We start from the raw sequence: 11650 nt of genomic DNA, 5'->3' as shown, positions 1-11650 counted from the left end.
GTTTCCCATACATTGAGTGCGGGTGTTTTTATATCACTGTATTTCTGAAGGAAACCGACTGTCTTCAGAAAATTGGATGTCATTTTCATTTAATCTTGCATGTAATGTCTAATAAAACAGTATTTTTTTGAGCAGAGCGCTGCTTTGTGTACAGCCGTTACCGAGGAAACCTTGATCTCTACCACTCCAACAGCGCCTCCTGCTGGCAGAGAATGAGTTTGCATATATATGCCGCCTGGGAAACACTGGACTACGGTATAAATAAATTCAACTGTATAACAGTTTCACTGCAATTCATGTTATAATGTTAGAATTAAATAACAATAAAAATAATACATATGCACTTATCTGTACATAGTAAATGCAGTTATTTTTAAGCGGTTGTTGACATCCTATCTAAAACGTGATTTAGCCAAAAAAACAACAACAACAACAACAACAACAACAATAACGTTACCACTCTAATATGTCTTGCAATATCCGTGCGTGCAAAGGTTCTGCACGATCCTCTTGTTCAATATTCTTGGGGTCTGAATCCGGCTCAAATTGATATGGCAATATTGACGCCATCCTTAACTAAACAGAGCAGACGTAACTTGCTGCTTTGGCAAGGGGCGGGGCAGTACTGAAACACCATCTAAGCTGTTCGCCAATCACAACGCACTGGGACAGCTAACCAATCACATCACATTTCATTTTTCGGAAGGTGGGCCTTCATCAAACCCAGAACTAATCGAGCCGTTTGTGCCAGGATGGGGAGAAAGGTATTGTAATAATCTAAATTATGTAAAAAAATAATGCGTTTTTCAAACCACCAAGCATGAGAGCATGTTCTAGTACACCCCCAAAACAAATTCAAGACATTGTAAAAGAACATAATAGGACCCCTTTAAACAATACTTGCTGTACTAATTATACTAATTGAAGAAACATTCATGCTTTGTATAGTTTCAGTGTTTTGGGGGAAGGATGCATTTATTTGATCACAAAAACAGTAAAACATTAAGACTGAGAAATGTTATTACAATTTAAAACTAATTTATATTTTAACATATACATTTTAAAATGTAATTTATTCCTGTGATGACAAAGCTGAATTTTCAGCCTCATTACTTCTGTCTTTAGTGTCACATGCACGATCCTTGAAAAAACATTCTAATATGCTGATTTGCAGCTGAAGAAACATTTATTATTAACACTAACAGTTGTGATGCTCACTATTTTTGTGGAAACACAAAACATACATTAATTTCAGGATTATTTGATTTATAGAAACCTCAAAAGAACAGCTTTTTTATGTATTTACTGGTACTCTTGATCAATTTAATGCATCACTGCTAAATTAATGTCTTACATTTAAAAAAAATGCACACACCCTAAATGTGACATTTCTGCAGATAGACAGGCAATTATTAAAATGGTTTGTAAAATCAGATAATCAATTAACCTCATTAATATAAAAAAAACAGGGTGTACAGTGTAAAACCTCAAAACCTGAACTATAGAAAGATAATTAATTACTAAGCCAGGATAAAACATGAACAGCATGAAATATGCAACAAATAACTCAGAATTACATTAAACCTGGGTTTAGCTATTTCTGGTTGTGTTGTCTGTCCATCGCTCTCTCTCTCTGTCTCTCTTTCCCCCATAGGCCACCTCTGTTGAGTCTCATCGTAACTGGAGGACAGGAACATGAGATTTAAGACGGGTCTCTACTGCTCACTCAAGCTACACTGATTTAGAATCAGAGAGCCAGTGATTGTGATTGTGTTTAAAAGGCTGTTCCACCCATCCAGACATCATCATCATCATCATCATCATCACCCTTGTTCTCTGTCCTCTCATTCACCTTTTTCCCTCTCCACCTCCCTCCTTCTCTCCCCCCCACCACTTCTCCTTCAATCACGCAGTTCCCAAATGAAAGGTAAACAAGCCTGTGACAGCCACGGTGATGACGGGCTCGTTGATTAAAATTAGCACAGGTTGTGAAACACAGACACACACGCTCACTCAGACAAAGTCTGTAATTATGTGTCTGCCCTCCGTCTGATAACAGCTACAACAATCTACCCTTAAGACAAGCCAGAGAACTTCAGAAATACAAATAAAAAGTTTTATCTGCACTCTCTTTACCATGTAATTCTTAAAAAAATGAATTTTTTTTACGAGCCAAATATTTAAAAAGTACAATTTACTTACTTCTGGTCTCATAAAATCTAAATTCAACTTCATGAAGGAGGAAGCAACAGCAAGAAACAGTCTCCCCGTTAATACCCACAGCACCACTGATATGTTATTACCCTCCAAGGTAAATCACGGGCCAATCTCATCTCACCACTGCAGTAATTCAATAATGTGTCCATGATGAGATCCACCTCAGGACTCCACTCATCACAACACCCCCCCCTAAAAAAAACAAAACAACACAATCACGGGCCGTAATGCTATTTCAACCCTAATCAGCTTCTGCTATAAAATTACTGGGAAACAGATTGAACATGAAGCATCTGACTAGACCGCACGCCAGCTGACTGCTGCTCCGCTCTGTGAATGTGACAGGACTTGGTTGTTGAGTGAATTTCAGTATTTGACTTTATGATCTGTGACTCAAAGCCAGCAGAAGCATACGAAACTGACCATGCATCTAAAGATGGGGGTTTTTTCGGTTCACTATGAGTTCTGGTTGCCAAATTCGATGATTCTTGGGTAAAACCAACTGCAATATTATCTTGTAATGTATATATTTATATCCTTAATATCTATACAAGTTAAATTGTGTAAAAAAAATCTTTATAGCGAATGCATCTTAATATAAAAATAATCTATGGTTATGTTTTTTATATTTTTGTGTTTTTTTTTTTATCATGATTTCCTACTACACGATTGCCAATTTTTTTCTTTAATTATTAACCCCTCATATTTTAATAGATTTATGCTTAAAACAGGAAGAAAAATCACCAAAATAATTCCTTAATATCTTCATTTTGCTCTTCAAGTAAATGTGTCTGTTAAAAATAGTGTTTAGACATTTGTACAGGAAAACAAGACAAAATACTGATTAAGACAGATTTTTTGCAGTGCAGTTTTAGTTAAATCATATCAATAGATGATATGATGTACATTTTAAGCCTTTTATAGCTTTTACGGTGTAATTTACAATATCAAATAGTTATTGCTTTGAAAAGAGTAAAAAATAAGTAATCTCTGTTAGACAGGCATAGTACAACAGACAGACAGACAGACAGAATGACAGACGGACAGACAGAGCAACAGACAGAATGGCAGACGGACAAATAGAATGAGAGACAGAGACAGACAGAATAACAGACGGCAGACAGACACAGACATAGGAAGAGAGACAGACAGACAGACAGACATAGCATGATAGACAGATAGAATAACAGACAGACACAGAACGACAGACAAAGAATGACAGACAAACAGACATAGAGTGACAGTCAAACAAAGGACGACGGACGGACGGACGGACGGACAGACAGACAGATAGATACTTTAGGACAGATAACATGGTAAATTAGTGAATGAAAACCAACAATCTCTCTAACTATAGAGCAAGATAAGTTGAGGCTGTCCTAATGGCTCAAACAGCACTCCAGCACACACACTAGCACTGGACACTGATTGGCATGAAGTGTGTATTGTAGTGTTCTGCTGACGCTCCACAGCTGGCGGTCCGGCATAAGCGCCCGCTCTTATTTGTTTGGATTCAATTTGGAGTGCCGGATGAGGAGCCAAGGGAACAAATAAAATGAAAGAACAAAAAGAAAACCACAACAGCATTAAGGAGTAATTTAATTGTTCATTTCTCCATCACTGGTTCCTGCATCCTTTCTTCCTCAGATGCAGGTAGATCCGTGATGTTTCAGCATCTGTGGCTATAAAGACTCCAGACAGATCTATTGGTTCTCTAGTTATTAAGATAAATCAGGTGTTTAAGAAATGATCAAGGTTGCAGCCACAGAAGCATACACACGATAGATTATATTTTATCAATTTTCTTACACACACTGGCAATACACAAGCCATTTCGCTTAAAGAGCCATTTAAAGAGCTTCGCTCTCATGCAGCGTCTGGAGTGTCATATCTTCTGAGTCTCTGGGTTCCATCAGGCCTCATTTAGCACACAGATCATCAGGCTCAACACACACACACACACACACACACACACACAAACAGAATATCAGGCACAATGCTAACAGCCTGTGACATACAGTAACAATGCCATTTCCTCAAGCTAATGCTGCTTATTTCTCCTTGTGAAGTTCAGATACTTTTCTTTAAGGGATAGCTCTGCCAAAAAATAAAAATATGACATCATTTATGCACTCTCTTGTCTTTTGAAACCTGACTGACTTATTTTCTTTCATGTCCAAGCTGCTCTTGTCTATAATGAACATAAATGATTATCAGTGAATAATGCTTTTCACACAAAGCTATTAAATGGCTTAAAGCAGTTGGAATATAGCTTACAATTTGTATGAACTACTTTTATGATGCTTTATGGAGCATTTCCAACCTTATGCAACTGGTCCCCATCCACTTCCATTGTACAGAAAAGAGCAGCATTACCATTACTCAAAACTTCTCCATTTGTTCCAAGAAAGAAAAGTGAGTGAATCTGTGGTGAAATATTCCTCTAAGCATGTCTAAATAAACAAAAACCATCAAAACAATCAATCTCATTGTCTCTTGAAGTATTTTCAGGTGTGTTTCATCTAGATTTTGTATTCTGAAAACAAACTTGTGACCTTTTCTTGTCCTTCCTGTTATTCTCGTCGGTGTCCATCAAACATGCTTTGATTGTGTGTCAAACAGTGAAGTCCCTCTTCAACAATCACACCTAACAATGCTCCCTGTAGCGTCTTTCTGTCTCTCTCATCTTTTTCTCTCGGTCTGTGGCTCTCAGTAGGAATGCCTGATTGCATACTGTCTTTGGTGCTCTAAAACAGATGCTAAGAAATGCCAATCCTGAATACAGAGGATATGGGGCTAATCAACATCTACAAAAATAAAAGGTCAAGAGGAAAGAGAAAGAGCATGAAAGAATGAATGGAATAAAGAAAGAACAAAAGAAAGAAACAGAAAGGTCAAGGCCACCATGACAGCGCAGAGCTCACTGTACAGCTGATGGTTTGCACCCTTGACGTTGTACAAAAAAATGTTTTTGTTTTTTTTCTCGGAGAACTGAGAACAGCTCCGAGGGAAGAAAGAAAAAAAAAAAAAAAAAAAAAGTACAGCAAAAACGCTTACTTTTGTATGTGAATTGGGCTACTTTTAAATCATTTGACCTTTTAAACAACACTCATATCTAATTTTCCTCTTCATTTAGAATTTTCTGTCACTGTCACTTGACAAATAGGCTATGTCTAGTCTGAAATTATTACTTGGCACTCAGCTAGGGTTAGTAAATGCACACGTGTGCCACCATTGGCACATGAGCGATAATAACTAGAGCGATTAACATTATTTATATATTTATTACATTTATTTAGCTGTTTATTTTACAAATGCTGAAGCATCTGTCCCTCGCATCTGTGTGTCACATTCAGTATTACAACAATCCTTCCTCGCAATAGTCACAGAATGTTTATTTATGTTTCTTAATATGCTATATGAGAAGTCATATGATACAAAAGCGCAAAAAAAGATGCAAGAGTTGTTACAAGGAAAGAAACTACGCATGTTGTGAATTTAAGAAGGAAAAAAAGACATATTCATCACTTTCACTTGCTTTATGTGTCAGAATCCAATATCTAAATATTAAAGTTAAATCTCTTTTCAGGTTCAAGTTTGAAAACAACATATCAGAACTGCAAAGTCAACTCAAGTCAACTATTGATGGGCTTAACGAAAAAGAACCTTGTTGCTCTTGAACTCACTGAAAAGATTAAATAAAAAAATGAAATCCTACTTTGAAAAAACTTGGACATATTTGAACAACTTTCTGCAAAGGTTATGAAACACCTATTTGTATCAGTGCTGATCCAGAATTTAGTCTCCGTTAGGATGTGTGAAACCTAAATCAGTACTCTGACTTTGAAAAGTTTGAAAGGTCTCATAGAAACAGCTTTTTTTGTGACAGAGAGCCAGTTATCTGGAAGTGCCTGTAAAGCTAGAGAGTTTGTGATGGAAACTCTACTAAAAACAGAGTCTGACACCATCCACAAACACAACAACTTTCATTGGTGTAGAGAAATCTGACAGAGCTCATACACTCGCACACACACACTTTCACACACACCCTCATATACACCTCCTCACTCCACTGGTGAGGGATTTTTCCATTTGCACCTCTCCTACCCCTATTGTGCTTCACAAATCAGAACGACAGACAACAACTCTCCTCCGCCCACAGCCCCGCCACTCACCGTGATCCACCTCTCTCACTCTCTTTCTCTCTCTCTGGGGAACACCAGCATCATGCATAAACAAGACCTTCCCTTTATCCTCTCGCTGTAAGCCTAGATTTGTATACGTGTGTTCGGAGAAAAAGAAGAATCTCCCTGCTTTGTGATAATCCCTGCCCAACACGCAATGAGCTTTTCTGGTTCTTTTTTCTTCTATCTCTGCTTCTTTCGGTCTGCAGGTTTGTGGGATTGAAGAGACATACGAGGAATGGGACATACATAGGAATATATATGGGACATACTGCATTATTACTCTTGGATCCATCATATATACAACAGAAAACAATATCTAATATAGTCAGTCACAGATTCTCAAGGTGCAGATTAAGTGTTTAGATACTTTGTGGGGTTGCACACTGAGCCTTGTTGCTCATATGAGAAATGCTATTTGAATTCTGCTTGCAACATTCTCTGATTCCATTATAAGATCACATTATCCTGTCATTCTCCACTATTCCTGTCTGCAAAGTCATGCAAAAGCCTGGAAAATGAAGAGTGTGGAGGGAGGAATGCTTTGTTTGAGCCTTGGTGCACATACAAGAAATTAAAGTTCGAGTTAAACCTGCAACGTGCTCCAATCCCATTCTTGCTCACTTTTTATAATTTTCCACTCATTATAATATCCACTATGCTTGTCTAAAAAGTTGTCTAACAGCTTATGGCCCCCCAAAAATGAAAAGAGTGAGGAAAGAAAGTGGTCATATGAGCCTCGGTGCAAGTGCAAGAAATGCAAGTTCAAGTTCAGCCTGCAACATGCTCTGATCACATTCTCTCTCACTCTCCATTTAATTTTCCTCTTATTCTCCTTTATACCTAAAAAGAAACTAGGCAAAAGCTCAAATAAATTGAGAGAGTGGGGGAGTTCAGCACCTGTGAAATAGTTAATATGAGCCTTGGTGTTTATATGGGTGCTGCAAATTCAAATTCAGCCTGCAACACGTCCAATCCCATTCCCCCTCACTTTACCCATACTCTTCCTGTTATTCTCCACTGTACCTGTCTGAAAAATATGCAAAAGCCCAGAGAGAAAGAACGAGAGAGCACTGAAGCAGTAATGAACTCTTCAGAAGGAAGTTGAGGATTAATTGATCTGTAGGAGTCGTGCTGGAGGAGAGAAAGCTGTAATTAACCTACAGAGGTTCTGAATGTGGTTTTATAATGACTGCTACAAACACACTCACTCAGAGACGTTCCATATGACATCGCACTCGCAAGTAATTGCAGTCTCACGCAACTCTGACAAAGCCGTTTTGCTCCAAGACTGGTGAAGTACTGTTTTATTTACAGAATTTTACCATTTTATGTCACTGGAAAGCAGTACAGTGGCTTTGCTATCTCAATAGAAGAAATCCTCATGAACGTACAACCCTACTGGTGAAAATGGCACTGCAAAGGCACAGGTGTTTAAACATCTGTACCGTTCAGCCTTGCATGGTAACTGGACTATGTCCAAAAAAGTGATATTATACGAAATGCCTGTGTATATGTGACATACTTTATGTAAAATGTATTAAAAGGCAGTGAAGGTTGTTCTGAGAGGTCGGGATCTGCTTATTTATGGATTATTTAATTAATATTTTTTACATCCATTCAGTCAGGTCAGACCATCTACCAGCACTAATGCTTTAGGCTTGAATGTCTGTGAAGTTGCAAACTTAATTAAAATACGGAACATTCCTGTGTCGGCTTCAATACATATTGTCATTTTTCTAATTTATTCCCTAAGAAATCCATGAATGGCCCCTCTGCCCACGTAATGAAACAATGACTTTCAACTCTCTCCTCCCTCCCTCTACTGAGTCGACTTATTCCGTCTGTTAAATTATTTCATCCCTTCAATCTCCTCTCACCCTTTCAGGTCACAGACACTGTGCCTGTATTGTGACGGCACAAATGAACAGTGGAAATCTCATCTCCTATTTGGTGGTGCGAGGTGCTCAACCAATCAAATATTCGCCTTCTTTCACTTCTAAAGCATTTGAAGGAACATTGTCAGAGTCTTAGAAGCCCATTTACTTCCTTACCTAATATTAATCTTCACGTTCATCTTGCTCTTTTTGAGCCCAACGGGTCAGCTGTAATTGGTGGTTTGCTATCAATTGAAATCATACTTGAACAGCAGTGACGCAGAGAAAATTTCAGTTGGTACACTTTGCAAAGTTGACACACACCAAGAATATTGTATTTCAAGCAACACCTTTAAAGGGACAGTTCACAAAAAGAGTCAGTCACACTTTATTTTAAGGTCCAATTCTTGCTATTAACAGACCATTAACTACGACTTTTGCCTCAATAAACTCCTAATTTGCTGCGTATTAATAGTTCGTAAGGTAGTTGTTAAGTTTAGGTATTGGGTAGGATTAGGGATGTAAAATATGGTCATGCAGAATATGTGCTTTATAAGTACTCATAAACAACCATTATGTTAATAATGGGCCTGCTAACAAGGAACTAGATAATAGTGGCAGTTGGTCCCTATACAAAAGTGTTACCAAAAAGTCTCTATTTATTCTATGGAAATAAATATGGAGAGGAGAAAAATATAAAAATACTTAAACTATGAAAATTAAATGTGTACTATGACAATAATGGAAAAAATTAACTAAGGAATACATAGCAAAATAAAAAAAATAATTTATTAAATACGTATACAAAATAAATAAACAGCATAATAACCCTCAAAACAAATAAATAGCATAAGAAATAAAATGTAATATATGTAACTAATTAATTAATTAATTAATAATGACACAGAAAAATAATAAAACTGCAAAATAAAGTGCAAAATACTACTCTTTTTTTTGTAAACTATTCCTTTAAAACTCCTATACAACAAGAAACACAAAAGCTTATAGAAACAGAAAGGCGGAGAGTATTTCACTTTTTTTAAACTTGTGGCTTGAAAAGGAGTATGAAACTTTTTGTCAAGAAAAAAACCTGTCTGTACTTCTGAATGGTGTGAGAAGCATCTGCCTCTCACCTCTCTCCCTCTATGTGTCCTTCACTTCTCTTTTCTTAACACCTTGTGCTCCCTCTCGATCATTTCACAGAGTGTGTGTCTCACAGGGATTGTTTGAAGAAAAAAAGGAAAAAGAAAAACAAGAAGGGACACACAACTGACAAGCACCACTGATTGAAACTGCAAGGTCATTTTAAAGAGTGAGAGAAGAGGGGAGAGAAAGAGACGCTCTTTGGTATGTCTGTCTCACTCCAGCGGGGTGTGTGTGTGTAGCACAGAGACGCTGAACAAAAGGAAGCAGCTCTAACAGGTGAATGATACATAGTTAAGCGACTCTTCACCCTGATGACTTCAGGGGCTCCTCTCCATCATCGCCCTATTCACTCCTTCCATCCTATTCACACTGCACCTGCCAGCCCCTGCCAGCCCCTCCATTCAGCTTCTCCCCATCCCCTCACTCACCTTGTAGCTCCCCGCTTTTGCTGTAGAGTTCCCTCCGCTGCTCTCGCAAGTACGCGCTCATGCTAATGGCATGAGAAGACGACTCAAACCTGCAAAAAGAAGTCATCAAAGGTCAAAGATCACGTAGGAAAGCAGGTCAAGGGATTTCATTTTAGTTTAACCTGAAATCAAATGTGGGTTGTAAACCAAAGAGGAAGGAGAAAATGGTTTCCCATGAGGCACTTAACCCAGCCTTACTCATGTGGTTCTTGTCTGCTGTGACCCTTCCCATTCCAATTCAATTCCTGAATCACCCTGCATGAGCAAACTTACTTGAATAAAGACTGTTTAGGTCGGAGAGGTTTCTTCTTGGCGAAGAATGCTCCGAAGTCTCCGCCGGTGCTGGCGTAGGACAGCTGGGCGGAAGGCTCTGCAGCGCTACGGGTGTTTTTGACATCCAGGTAGTCCATTAGCAACACCTGAGAGAGCATAAGAGCAGGTTTTGACTGACACATGCAGTATTTTAATGTTTATTCAGTTATACATTACAGTAAACATCCAAATTCATTTCACTTTTTGACACTTTAAGTAGCTGTTCCACTAGACGTGCTAAACAGATAGTGATAAACAACTTATTAGAGCACTTGCTGGCACTGCACTTTGTAAACATAAGCGAATGGGTTTAGAATAGGGATGGAATGGTCGATTAATCCAAGGATTTTTAAAAACTTTTTGATGCCAAGGACACCCAAATGAGATGATTCACTTCTGAAAAGACTCCTTTCTAAATATAAAGGCAGCTGTGTAATTTCATGCGTATACAGAATCATTTATACTGTGAGAAAAAAAAAATTTTTGTTCATTATAATGAAAATAATTATGTACAATTAAAATTTTTAAATAATTAAAAATTATTTATTATTCATCATTTATTGTAATTTAAATACTAAAAAATGTATTACTCTGTATGAAGTTGACCCGAGTCCTATCAAAACCTGAATGAATTAATAATAATTAATTCCCTTACAAATTTAAGTAGTCAAGTTATCTACAAAGTTGACAGCATATTGTTTTCTCCCCACTATTAGATTAATGCCGGTTTCACACTGGACGCGCAAGCAGAGCAGAGGCAGAGCAGAAGCGGTGCGTATGCAGCTGAACTGGGGCTTGTGTTCTGCAAATACAGATGAGCATCGTTCATTTAGTCATGCTTTTCAGGTGTTCTCCGACAACTGTCTGTCATGTGCTTTGATATGGGCAGCATGCTGTGATGCGGCAGTGTTCCCCTCTGTCACGTGAATATAACAAGCTGTACATATAGTTTACATGATAAAAAGTAATCTTAAAGTTAATAAATGCCTCTAGTTTTAATCATTTAAACAGGCCTTTGAAGTTTGGGCAATAACTCCTGTCAGTGATGTGTTTTCGTGTAGTTGATTCTGTGCTAACTCTAATATTTGATGTTTTTTAATGTTGTAGATTTAAGTAGCAAATGAGAATCGCTAAAATTATTGAATATATTTTGAGACAAAGGTCTTCTCAACGATTCCCAGTTTGGTTTAAGATAATTAAAGCAACCGTTTTCAGTTTCAATAACGAGAAGAATATGTAAAAGTATGGTATTTGGGGTAAAAAGCGCCCCTGCTGTTGGGCCGAAAGGCACAATAATTAACATGATGATTAATAGATGGCTGACTTTTCCAATTGTTGACATGACATGGTTAGATTCAGATGGTAAATATCATATATTATGTTGGGTGTCCACCTTAGAGATAATCACCATGTTTATAATGAAACCATCATATTTAAAAACATGATA

The 11650-nt window shown here is 37.6% G+C and overlaps 1 protein-coding gene across 1 annotated transcript in view; it reads right to left on the bottom strand.

The window, feature by feature from the left end:
• LOC107676929 (exocyst complex component 4-like) overlaps window positions 1-11650 on the bottom strand; it is a 143094-nt gene that overhangs the window by 87877 nt on the left and 43567 nt on the right. The window contains exons 8-9 of the mRNA XM_016471670.1: window positions 10165-10310; window positions 9853-9941 (exon numbers count right to left, since the gene is read on the bottom strand). Of these exons, the coding sequence (XP_016327156.1) occupies window positions 9853-9941; window positions 10165-10310 (235 nt within the window). The remainder of the gene's footprint in view (window positions 1-9852; window positions 9942-10164; window positions 10311-11650) is intronic.

This window comes from Sinocyclocheilus anshuiensis, unplaced genomic scaffold (assembly GCF_001515605.1).
Source record: "Sinocyclocheilus anshuiensis isolate Anshui unplaced genomic scaffold, SAMN03320099.WGS_v1.1 scaffold380, whole genome shotgun sequence".
NCBI lineage: Eukaryota > Metazoa > Chordata > Actinopteri > Cypriniformes > Cyprinidae > Sinocyclocheilus > Sinocyclocheilus anshuiensis.
Note: the sequence above shows the minus strand (reverse complement) of the source record. Positions and strands in the feature narration are given on the sequence as shown.